A 13,112-nucleotide genomic window follows, 5' to 3' on the forward strand; every position below is an offset into this window, starting at 1 on the left:
TAGGTCTATCGGACAATTTTCTTGGGCCACTATAACTATAACTATTTTGCCAATTAGACTGGTCCCCCCTACCACACGGAACCCCACTAATCTACAGACGGAAACGCACGAGGTGGCTAAAAACAGACCTCCCTCCATCTTCCACCAGCTTGCTACCTATGGCCCGGCTAGCTGTCTGAATCTCACTGGACCCTTTGATCACTCAGCTAAGCATGCCTCTCCTTAATGTCAATATGCCTTGTCCATTGCTGTTCTGGTTAGTGTTTATTGGCTTATTTCACTGTAGAGCCTCTAGCCCTGCTCATTATACCTTATCCAACCTTTCAGTTCCACCACCCACACATGATATGACATCTTCTGGTTTCAATAATGTTTCTAGAGACAATATCTCTCTCATCATCACTCAATGCCTAGGTTTACCTCCACTGTATTCACATCCTACCATACCTTTGTCTGTACATTATACCTTGAAGCTATTTTATCGCCCCCAGAAACCTGCTCCTTTTACTCTCTATTCTGGACGTCATAGACGACCAATTCTCATAGCTTTTAGCCATACCCTTCTCCTACTCCTCTTCTGTTCCTCTGGTGATGTAGAGGTGAATCCAGGCCCTGCAGTGCCTAGCTCCACTCCTATTCCCCAGGCGCTCTCTTTTGATGACTTCTGTAACCGTAATAGCCTTGGTTTCATGCATGTTAACATTTGAAGCCTTCTCCCTAAGTTTGCTATATTCACTGCTTTAGCACACTCTGCCAACCCGGATGTCCTGGCCGTGTCTGAAAGATACAAGAGATACAACTACCAAAGGGGGCGGTGTTGCAATCTACTGCAAAGATAGCCTGCAGAGTTCTGTCCTACTATCCAGGTCTGTACCCAAACAATTTGAACTTCTACTTTTAAAAATCCATCTCTCTAAAAACAAGTCTCTCACCGTTGCCGCCTGCTATAGACCACCCTCTGCCCCCAGCTGTGCTCTGGACACCATATGTAAACTGATTTCCCCCCATCTATCTTCAGAGCTCGTGCTGCTAGGTGACCTAAACTGGTACATGCTTAACACCCCAGCCATCCTACAATCTAAGCTTGATGCCCTCAATCTCACACAAATTATCAATGAACCTACCAGGTACCACCCCAAAGCCGTAAACACAGGCACCCTCATAGATATCATCCTAACGAACTTGCCCTCTAAATACACCTCTGCTGTTTTCAACCAAGATCTCAGCGATCACTGCCTCATTGCCTGCATCCGTAATGGGTCAGCGGTCAAACAACCTCCACTCATCACTGTCAAACACTCCCTGAAACATTTCAGCTAGCAAGCCTTTCTAATCGACCTGGCCCGGGTATCCTGGAAAGATATTGACCTCCCTGTCAGTAGAGGATGTCTGGTTATTTTTTTTAAATCCCTTCCTCACCATCTTAAATAAGCATGCCCCATTCAAGAAATTTAGAACCAGGAACAGATATAGCCCTTGGTTCTCTCCAGACCTGACTGCCCTTAACCAACACAAAAACTTCCTGTGGCATTCTGCATTAGCATCGAACAGCCCCCGTGATATGCAACTTTTCAGGGAAGTTAGAAAACAATATATACAGGCAGTTAGAAAAGCCAAGGCAAGCTTTTTCAAGCAGAAATTTGCTTCCTGCAACACAAATTCAAAAAAGTTCTGGGACACTAAAGTCCATGGAGAATAGGAACACCTCCTCCCAGCTGCCCACTGCACTGAGGATAGGAAACTCTGTCACCTTTGATAAATCCACTATAATTGAGAATTTCAATAAGCATTTTTCTACGGCTGGCCATGCTTTCCACCTGGCTACCCCTACCGTGGTCAACAGCACTGCACCCCCCACAGCTACTCGCCCAAGCCTTCCCCATTTCTCCTTCTCCCAAATCCAGTCAGCTGATGTTCTGAAAGAGCGGCAAAATCTGGACCCCTACAAATCAGTCGGGCTAGACAATCTGGACCCTTTCTTTCTAAAAATGATCTGCCGAAATTGTTGCAACCCCTATTAGTAGCCTGTTCAACCTCTCTTTCGTGTTGTCTGAGATTCCAAAAGATTGGAAAGCAGCTGCTGTCATCCCCCTCTTCAAAGTAGGGGACACTCTTGACCCAAACTGCTACAGACCTATATCTATCCTACCCTGCCTTTCTAAGGTCTTCGAAAGCCAAGTCAACAAACAGATTACCGACCATTTCGAATCCCACCGCACCTTCTCCGCTATGCAATCTGGTTTCAGAGCTGGTCATGGGTGCACCTCAGCCACGCTCAAGGTCCTAAACGATATCGTAACTGCCATCGATAAGAAACAATACTGTGCTGCTGTATTCATTGACCTGGCCAAGGCTTTCGACTCTGTCAATCACCACATCCTCATCGGCAGACTCAATAGCCTTGGTTTCTCAAATGATTGCCTCGCCTGGTTCACCAACTACTTCTCTGATAGAGTTCAATGTGTCAAATCGGATGGCCTGTTGTCCGGGCCTCTGGTAGTCTCTATGGGGGTGCCACAGGGTTCAATTCTTGGGCCAACTCTTTTCTCTGTATACATAAATGATGTCGCTCTTGCTGCTGGTGAGTCTCTGATCCACCTCTACGCAGACGACACCATTCTGTATACTTCTGGCCCTTCTTTGGACTATGTGTTAACAACCTGCCAGACGAGCTTCAAAGCCATACAACTCTCCTTCCGTGGCCTCCAACTGCTCTTAAATACAAGTAAAACTAAATGCATGCTCTTCAACCGATCGCTGCCTGCACCTGCCCGCCCGTCCAGCATCACTACTCTGGACGGTTCTGATTTAGAATATGTGGACAACTACAAATACCTAGGTGTCTGGTTAGACTGTAAACTCTCCTTCCAGACTCACATCAAACATCTCCAATCCAAAGTTAAATCTAGAATTGGCTTCCTATTTCACAACAAAGCATCCTTCACTCATGCTGCCAAACATACCCTCGTAAAACTGACCATCCTACCGATCCTCGACTTCGCGACGATGTCATTTACAAAATAGCCTCCAATACCCTACTCAATAAATTGGATGCAGTCTATCACAGTGCCGTCCGTTTTGTCACCAAAGCCCCAAAGACTACCCACCACTGCGACCTGTACACTCTCGTTGGTTGGCCCTCGCTTCATACTCGTCGCCAAACCCACTGGCTCCAAGTCATCTACAAGACCCTGCTAGGTAAAGTCCCCCCTTATCTCAGCTCGCTGGTCACCATAGCAGCACTCACCTGTAGCACGCGCTCCAGCAGGTATATTTCACTGGTCACCCCCAAAGCCAATTCCTCCTTCGGCCGCCTCTCCTTCCAGTTCTCTGCTGCCAGTCGCTGGAACGAACTACACAAATCTCTGAAAATGGAAACACTTATCTCCCTCACTAGCTTTAAGCACCAGCTGTCAGAGCAGCTCACAGATTACTGCACCTGTACATAGCCCATCTATAATTTAGCCCAAAGAACTCCCTCTTCCCCCACTGTATTTATTTATTTTGCTCCTTTGCACCCCATTATTTCTATTTCTACTTTGCACTTTCTTCCACTGCAAATCTACCATTCCAGTGTTTTACTTGCTATATTGTATTTACTTCGCCACCATGGCCTTTTTTTTGCCTTTACCTCCCTTATCTCACCTCATTTGCTCACATTGTATATAGACTTATTTTTCTACTGTATTGTTGACTGTATGTTTGTTTTACTCCATGTGTAACTCTGTGTTGTTGTATGTGTCAAACTGCTTTGCTTTATCTTGGCCAGGTCGCAATTGTAAATGAGAACTTGTTCTCAACTTGCCTACCTTGTTAAGGTTATACAACATACAGTTAGTATGATAACAAAGGGAAAGGGTAACCTGGGGTCCATACAAATAGTACAGTTTACCACCATGTTCACTGGCCTGACAAAATACAGGTGGGAAAAAAACTAAATAGGAAGAGAATGTGTTTTTACTTTCATCTTGTCTTAGATCTGCAAAGGTGTAGGGAAGAAATAAGCAGATTAAGTCTAAATGAGATATTAATAAACAACTGAAACAACTAACTATGAAAACATTATAATTTAATAAGTATTCAAGTACAGGAAAGAACATGACAGGTATGTGTGTTGTAAAAATGTTTTAAAAAATAAAACAATTGAAAGGTGTGTGTGCGTGTAAAAAATAAATAAAATGAATGTGTAGCCTGTAATCTGTAAGAGAACAACAAAAGCATGTATTTTTGGCACAACTGCAGACAGATACAGGGACTACTCATAAAGCCTAGACGTAGTAGGGGAACTGCAGACAGATACAGGGACTACTCATAAAGCCTAGACGTAGTAGGGGAACTGCAGACAGATACAGGGACTACTCATAAAGCCTAGACGTAGTAGGGTAACTGCAGACCGATACAGGGACTCTACTCATAAAGCCTAGACATAGTAGAGGAACTGCAGACAGATACAGGGACTACTCATAAAGCCTAGACGTAGTAGGGGAACTGCAGACAGATACAGGGACTACTCATAAAGCCTAGACGTAGTAGGGGAACTGCAGACAGATACAGGGACTACTCATAAAGCCTAGACGCGGTAGGGGAACTTCATACATGGCCATAAAGAGCGAGAGGGCAGGGCACTGGAGATCTGAGGTACAGAGAGGAGTGGAGGAGAGATGTGTGTGTGTCTCTGAAAAAAAGAATAATAATAGGTAGCGATAACACAGCTAAACAAACAAATGGCCCCTGGACGTCATGGACCAGTCGATGGAACATAACTTCACAAAAAGTTTCAACACCCTGGTTTTCAAGTGGTTTTAAATGAAATAAATATATTGACCTTTAGTCTCGTAAGAGACCAACAAGAGCATCTGTGAATTCTCCGGTGTATGAGTTTCAATTCAGAAATCTATGTAACACTAATAATGAATGCTATCCTAAGACTTTATAAACAAATTACTTTATGAATTGACTGAATTTAAACGGAACTGACGTGTGTGAAAAGAAAGGTACAATGAGGGAGGTCAAAACAACAACAAGACAACTCCTCTCCTCTTCCTGTCCTTCCTGTGAGCTGGTCGGCTAAATGGACTCCATCTCTGGAAGGAAAGAGAAAAACAACACATACAAGCTTAACATAACTAAATACTGCTTGTATAGTGTAGTTAGAGGCATAAATATTGGAACAGTGCAGTAAAGTTGGTATTACTTGCTGTTTACTCATGGAATTTGTATTTCAGATCAAAAGATGAATATGACAGGAAAATATTTAGACAGCAAACTGTTGTTTTGGGATATTTTCTAACCTAGAAACAACAGCTATACATTTGCCTCGTTACTACTTTGATCTGAAATACCAATTAGCCTACATGAGTATACTGTAAAAATGACCTACTTTACTTCACTGTCGCAACACTTATGACACTACCTATGATGTGGAGAAAAACAAAACGTACCATTGAACTCGGCTTCGAAAAGCAGCTGATACATTTTAACCTTGACTGCTGCTTTTCTTTGCTGAGGCAGCCTCTTCAGTGTTGGCACTAGGCTCATGGCAAAGAGGGTCTATTCATCCTCCTTCCTGTGAGCATCAGGTTGGGCTGCATCCCTCTCGACGGCTTGGAGGAGCCTCTGCTGAAATGAGTTGAGTGGATCTGGGGGCTGGAACCTCCGATGACGCCTGGTGTGACGTTGTTCCTCTTCGTTTCTCTCTCTGTTTCTCTCCTTGTTTGTCTCCACGGCCACATCCTGTTCAACGAGGTCCTCAGTGGTCACTTCCATGAGGTTCATAATAATCTCAGCTGGTCCGAGATCCAGAGGTGCTTCCTCCATTTCATCATCTTCCATGGCTGCACCGGTGGTGGTCATACTTGTGGATGATGTAGACGTTGTAGAGGGTCTTGCTGCACCGGTGGAGGCGATGGTCGCACTTGTAGATGACGTTGAGGGTCTTGATGCACCGGTGGCGACAACACTTGTGGATGACGTAGTAGAGGGTCTGGCTGTACAATTGCCACTCGTTGCCATAGGCACAATAAATGGATCCAGAAAAGAAAGAATGTGGCAGAAGTGCCAAGGCTGCTGGCCTGAAGCTGCTGACCCAGACCTCTCCTCTTTCTCTGCCCTTCTCTCTCTCTGATACCTGTCCCTGAGTACTCTCCACTTCCTCCTACAGTCTTCTTCTACATAGACATGAACATGATAAGCCAAACCATTACCTAGCATAACTATAGTTATTAGATAGGTATCATGAATATGTCACCTACTGTACACACAGACACACACGGTTATCTGACCAAATTATCAGGGGGAACAGTAGTATCTACCATTTCTATTACTATTTATCTGACATACACACTCACACTCTTTCAAACATGATTATTTTGGAAAGTTATCAGGGGTAGTAACTAGCATAATTTATATGACTATTTCTTTCACACACACACACACACACACACACACACACACCTCATTGGCTAGGTTAGCTAACTAGCTAACGTTTACTAGCCATATCTAGCACAAGCTCACTACTAAACTGACCTGGCAATCCTACTATCGTGGACACTTGTCTCCAAACAGCATTTTTTGTGTTTATGTCCCTGTAGCTGTCAGCAGTTGTGTCAAAAAGACACGGTTTTGAGGATACTGCGAAAATGATTATCTCCATGTGTCCAACCGCATGCGACCATCTGCAAAAGATACCTGCATCAGTATATCAGTATAGTTGCCTAGCTGCGCAAAATGTTATGCAGCAGTGATGCAATGACACAGTCGGTGTGTTCGAAGCGTAAAGAAATCAACGCAGCGATAGCAAAATTCATAGCGGCGGATATGAGACCCTTCTTTGTGGCAGAGAATGCGTGGTTCAGAAACAAGTGGTTGAGCTACACTATTCCTTCCCGTACACATTTTGCCCAGACATTAATACCTGCCTTATACAAAAGAACAACTTGAGAGCGAGTTGTCAGAAACGCAGTCTGTCGCTCTAACAACAGACAGCTGGACGTCTAGATCTACAGAGAGCTACCTTACTGTAACGGCTCATTTCATTACGGCGAAGTGGGAGATAAAAAGCCATGTCCTTCAAACACGTCCCCTTGAGAGGAGTCACACCAGTGTAAACTTGGGGGAGAGCAAAGGGAAGTAGTTGCAGTGTGGAAGTAGGAGAGGGATAATGTAATGATTCCTGTGACCACTGACAACGCTAGAAATATTGTAAATGCACTAGCTGGATTGGGGCCACAGATAGGATGCTTTGCTCACGTTATTAATCTAGCATCTCAAAAAGCAATGTCAATTAATCCAATCTCTCGCCTCCTAGCAAAGATCAGGAAGGGGCTATTCTTTCATAAAAGCACAACTGCTGCACATGTTTGCAAGACAAAACAGGAGATGCTGGAGCTGCCAAACCACAAACTAATCCAAGATGTCCCTACAAGATGGAATTCAAGCCATGACATGTTTGAGAGATATCTTGAGCAGAAAGTTGCGGTGTATTCTACATTGACTGATCAAGCTGTGAGAAAGAATATCAAAGATATTGTAACTTTTTCTGAAAAAGACATAAGACTAGCAGAGGAAGTTGTGTGCAAAATCAAAGTGTGCAAACCTCTCAAAACAGTCACAACACTAATATGCACTGAGAGCATTCCATCAGTTTCCATGGTCCTGCCTATGAAAACAATGATCCTGAAATCAATGGTGGCACCCGCAGTTGTCAAGGGATGTCAAGACTGCTCTCAGAGTAAACCTGGAGCCTAGATATGCTGACCCTGGTGTCCAAAACTTCTTACACAAGAGCACTGCTTTGGACCCCCGGTTCAAGTTGCTGCTGCACCTGGATGCTGCTGCTCGTCTGAGAGTCTACATTGAACTCACAGCAGAGATTGTGACCAATATACAACAGGTATTGTATTCATTTTGTTAATGTGACATTTATTATTTTATTAATTAGTGATTTAATTAGTGATTTAAGCCTCAGATACCACAGGAGCCAACCTCTCTCCCGAGATGGCATACAGTAGTATGATTTGATATGTTTTCTTATTTTTCTTAAAATTTTTATCCTGTTTTAGCATATAAAAAATGCTTGGAAAGATCAGAGGTTGGACCTAAGCAAGTGTTTAAATACTTCCCTACACATATAGAATATAGGAGATGCTGCCATGGCTGAGCTTTTTGGGGAGTTGTTCACGACCCAGGAGCAGGGAACCAAGTCAAAGGTCAAGGTCATAGAGGAGGAGGTGACCTCATACAGGGATGTGGACTGTATTCCCCTGGATGATGATCCACTTACATGGTGGAAGACCAAAGAGTTAATATACCCTCGTGTTGCCATGTTAGCAAAGTGCTACCTGGCTGTTTCTGGGACTGTCCCTAGTGAGAGGGTATTCTCCATAGCGGCTGACATTGTCACAGTAAGCCGATCTGTGCTCACTACAGATAATGTGGATAGACTGATCTTCTTAAAGAAAAACTTGAAAATCAGATAACATTTAAAAAAATAATAATAATTCAAGTAACCAGTCTCAAGGGGTCCTATTTTGTTTAAGGCACTGCTATGTGACTTAATTTTGATATATGGTGCTAGACTATGCACTCTTGTTGACGTTCTGTTTTAAATGACTTTTATTTCATGTTATATTTCATGTTTTTTTGTTGTCCCTTTGTTTCCATATGCTCCTGGGAATTCAAGCTACCCATGTTTACTATTATAACAAATGGAAAATCTAAATACAAATTACATGTCTTCCGGGTGACTCTCAAAAAAACTTGGCTTGACCACAAACCCAAGGGCTCTTTTAAATGTAACCAGTGCAACCATTGCAGAAATATTGCACAGAAAAAGTATTTTGTTGACACAGCTTCCAAAATAGAGTATTACGTCAAGCTTTTCATTAACTGCAAAACCACTCATGTCATCTATAGATTGGAATGTCCACAGTGCAAGGTTTTCTACATTGGACGGACAAAGAGACGCCTTCAAGACCGCTTAGCGGAACACAAGTACGCCATACGGGTAGGCAATGAAGACTACCCCTTGGCAAGGCACTACACGTCCTTACACCATGGCAACCCTGCCTCCCTACAAGCTATGGGTATTGATCATGTTCTGGCCTCTATTAGAAAAGGGGACCGTCTTAAACAGTTATACCAAAGGGAACGTTTTTGGATTTACAAACTACAGGCCACTAAGTATCCTGGTTTAAACGAAGATATGGATTTCTCACCCTTCTGTAGGTTCGCGATAGGTCCATTTGCTGTCATCTAGTGGAAATTTTGCTCAATTGCCCTCAGCTATGTTTAGACTGTTGTTGTTCATGTTTGCTGTGTTCTAGTGTACTATTGAATATATTGCTTTCTTATTCTTGACACTTCTCCCAGTCATATAAGGTTAGAACTACCTTTCTAAGTGTTCTGATACTTCCAGCTTGGAGTTGTATTTTTTTGATAACATAGCTACAGTATTTCACTTTTTAATGTGTATAGTATTGCTTACTAGGTGTGTCCAATCAACTTTGTAACCACTCCCTCTTCAAATTAGGGCTAATTGGAAAAGCTGTTCAAAAGAGGACATTGTATTATTTCTTTGTACTCCCTGACGAACGCCATGCAGCCGAAACGCGTCGGATTATTAAAACTTTGTTTCTATTGAACATGCCATGCAAATAAAGGCATTTTAATTAATTATATGAAGAGTGCCTTGGTCCTCCTTTCTTTTTGATGACCAATTCACCCCTTTTACCAAAGAGCACCTTCTGTCTACCAAAATGTACTATTGTGTACCTTAGTAGCGCTTCCCTTCCTCCTCTTTCTACAAATTACATATTTCTCAGGCATTTATTTTGTCGATGTATCGAAACCGTACTGAACTGTGACACCACTGTACCATATTGTACCGAACCGTGAGTTTTGTGAACCGTTTCACCCCTAGTGAATATGTATGTTATTGCCTCTGCAGTGTATTATTGTTAGGGTTTTGTTAGTATACTTTGTTTTAAAGACGAGATGGGTCAGTACCAAAAAATGTATCTACACTGCTCAAAAAAATAAAGGGAACACTTAAACAACACAATGTAACTCCAAGTCAATCACACTTCTGTGAAATCAAACTGTCCACTTAGGAAGCAACACTGATTGACAATAAATGTCACATGCTGTTGTGCAAATGGAATAGACAACAGGTGGAAATTATAGGCAATTAACAAGACACCCCCAATAAAAGAGTGGTTCTGCAGGTGGTGACCACAGACCACTTCTCAGTTCCTATGCTTCCTGGCTGATGTTTTGGTCACGTTTGAATGCTGGCAGTGCTTTCACTCTAGTGGTAGCATGAGACGGAGTCTACAACCCACACAAGTGGCTCAGGTAGTGCAGCTCATCCAGGAATGCACATCAATGCGAGCTGTGGCAAGAAGGTTTGCTGTGTCTGTCAGCGTAGTGTCCAGAGCATGGAGGCGCTACCAGGAGACAGGCCAGTACATCAGGAGACGTGGAGGAGGCCGTAGGAACAACCCAGCAGCAGGAGCGTTACCTCCACCTTTGTGCAAGGAGGAGCAGGAGGAGCACTGCCAGAGCCCTGCAAAATTACCTCCAGCAGGCCACAAATGTGCATGTGTCTGCTCAAACGGTCAGAAACAGACTCCATGAGGGTGGTATGAGGGCCCGACGTCCACAGGTAGGGGTTGTGCTTACAGCCCAACACCGTGCAGGACGTTTGGCATTTGCCAGAGAACACCAAGATTGGCAAATTCGCCACTGGCGCCCTGTGCTCTTCACAGATGAAAGCAGGTTCACACTGAGCACATGTGACAGACGTGACAGAGTCTGGAGATGCCGTGGAGAACGTTCTGGTGCCTGCAACATCCTCCAGCGGTGGGTCAGTCATGGTGTGGGGTGGCATTTCTTTGGGGGGCCGCACAGCCCTCCATGTGCTCGCCAGAGGTAGCCTGACTGCCATTAGGTAGCGAGATGAGATCCTCAGACCCCTTGTGAGACCATATGCTGGTGCGGTTGGCCCTGGGTTCCTCCTAATGCAAGACAATGCTAGACCTCATGTGGCTGGAGTGTGTCAGCAGTTCCTGCAAGAGGAAGGCATTGATGCTATGGACTGGCCCGCCCGTTCCCCAGACCTGAATCCAATTGAGCACATCTGGGACATCATGTCTCACTCCATCCACCAACGCCACGTTGCACCACAGACTGTCCAGGAGTTGACGGATGCTTTAGTCCAGGTCTGGGAGGAGATCCCTCAGGAGACCATCCTCCACCTCATCAGGAGCATGCCCAGGCATTGTAGGGAGGTCATACAGGCACGTGGAGGCCACACACACTACTGAGCCTCATTTTGACTTGTTTTAAGGACATTACATCAAAGTTGGATCAGCCTGTAGTGTGGTTTTCCACTTGAATTTTGAGTGTGACTCCAAATCCAGACCTCCATGGGTTGATAAATTGGATTTCCATTGATTATTTTTGTGTGATTTTGTTGTCAGCACATTCAACTATGTAAAGAAAAAAGTATTTAATAAGATTATTTCATTCATTCAGATCTAGGATGTGTTATTTTAGTGTTTCCTTAATTTTTTTGAGCAGTGTATTTGATGTATAAAGTATATTCTGACTTTATTGTACCCAGCACTTAATCTAGTATTTTACACTATTTATGAATGTAATCTTTGTTTTTGTGTCATATACAGTACCAGTCAAAAGTTTGAACACACCTACTCATTTTTTTTTTTACTATTTTCTACGTTGTTGTATACTAGTGAAGACATCAAAACTATGAAATAACACATGGAATCACGTAGTAATCAAAAAAGTCTGAAACATATCAAAATATATTTTATTTGAGAAGGCCTAACAATCAGCAAAAGCACTAGCCTATGTCAATCTACTATCCCCCGTAGTCCAGTTTTTAAAGAGAAGCAATGTGCTTAATATTAAGAAGGTTGAGAAATAATATATTAGGCCTAGCTTATAGAAAGCTGATGGGATCTTTATCTTTTTAATAGAGGCCATCACACTGTTTTCAAAACGCAATTGCATAGCCTAAAGAGATGTTGCGCAGCATGAGCTCATGGACTCTTGAAGTGTTTGATTAGACTTTCGAATACATTTGCATTGATGTCAGAGTGATTAGAGGGACAATAGAGTGCTGAGTACCAGGCAGTTAGCAAGTTTGGTAGGCTACTAATGACCATCAGCAGCATCAGAGCTGGGAGAAGCCTAATTACCGTGACTAAATGGTCGCATGGAATTTGACTGCCATCATGACACACCGCTGGTGTGGCGGTAATACGGCCACCATAACAGCCCTAGTTCACTACAGTGTATCCTACTGTTGAGAGTGAACCAGAGCTACGCACAGACACCAAACACCGCAGAGATGTTGCCTTGGTGGTTGAGTCAGAGAAAGTCATACATGGTGTAAAGGGCTCCTTTACAGTTTCTCAATCGCTTTGCAAATTTTTTGAAACAATCTTAACATTCTCTAAACTGTAAGTGCAATTGTCACAAATGTTGCATGTCTGCAAAATGTAGTAACTCAGCCAAAACATTTAATTCATGCTTCAAAACCTAGTTATTGTGTCAGTAAATTGGCCAATGCCATCAAAATGAAGAGAAAAAAATCTTTGTGTGAGCCGTACTGGTCAAAATGTTTTGATGTTTTTTCACCATGGCAGTCAACCCTAGAAATGTTTGTTTTATACAAATTTCTGTTTTGTTCTATTTTGTTGACACTGACTGCTAACTGTACTATACCAGAATGTCCGTTTTGTCTAGCTGAATGCTATTGTGTATCACACTGAGCTTTTTAGATACCGATTTCAACAATAAAAGTTTACTGGGAAAAGTCAATACTGTAGTACACAGAAAAATGATATGAACATTTGTATGTACAGTTGAAATCGGAAGTTTACATACACTTAGGTTGGAGTCATTAAAACTTGTTTTTCAACCACTCCAAAAATGTAATCTACTTTGTGCATGACACAAGTCATTTTTCCAACAATTGTTTACAGACAGATTATTTCACTTATAATTCACTGTATCACAATTCCAGTGGGTCAGAAGTTTACATACACTAAGTTGACTGCCTTTAAACAGCTTGGAAAATTCCAGAA

The 13,112-nt window shown here is 42.9% G+C and overlaps 1 protein-coding gene across 1 annotated transcript; it reads right to left on the minus strand.

The window, feature by feature from the left end:
* Positions 1–4,507: 4,507 nt before the first annotated feature.
* On the minus strand, positions 4,508–7,102 carry LOC106605272 (uncharacterized). The gene is made up of 3 exons (XM_014200734.1): positions 6,526–7,102; positions 5,442–6,167; positions 4,508–5,084 (listed from the first exon to the last, which is right to left on the minus strand). Exons 1-2 carry the CDS (start codon positions 6,650–6,652, stop codon positions 5,551–5,553), a joined length of 744 nt encoding a protein of 247 aa, XP_014056209.1. The 5' UTR covers positions 6,653–7,102; the 3' UTR covers positions 4,508–5,084; positions 5,442–5,550.
* Between the last annotated feature and the right edge of the window lie 6,010 nt (positions 7,103–13,112).

Source organism: Salmo salar, chromosome ssa01 (assembly GCF_905237065.1).
Source record: "Salmo salar chromosome ssa01, Ssal_v3.1, whole genome shotgun sequence".
Classification (NCBI taxonomy): domain Eukaryota; kingdom Metazoa; phylum Chordata; class Actinopteri; order Salmoniformes; family Salmonidae; genus Salmo; species Salmo salar.

Excerpts from the sequence above, each read along its gene's own strand:
- LOC106605272 (XM_014200734.1), bottom strand. The coding sequence starts at position 6,652 with ATGGAGATAATCATTTTCGCAGTATCCTCAAAACCGTGTCTTTTTGAC. Across the intron at positions 6,168-6,525 it reads CACGATAGTAGGATTGCCAG|AAGAAGACTGTAGGAGGAAG; the intron begins GTCAGTTTAGTA and ends ATGTCTATGTAG.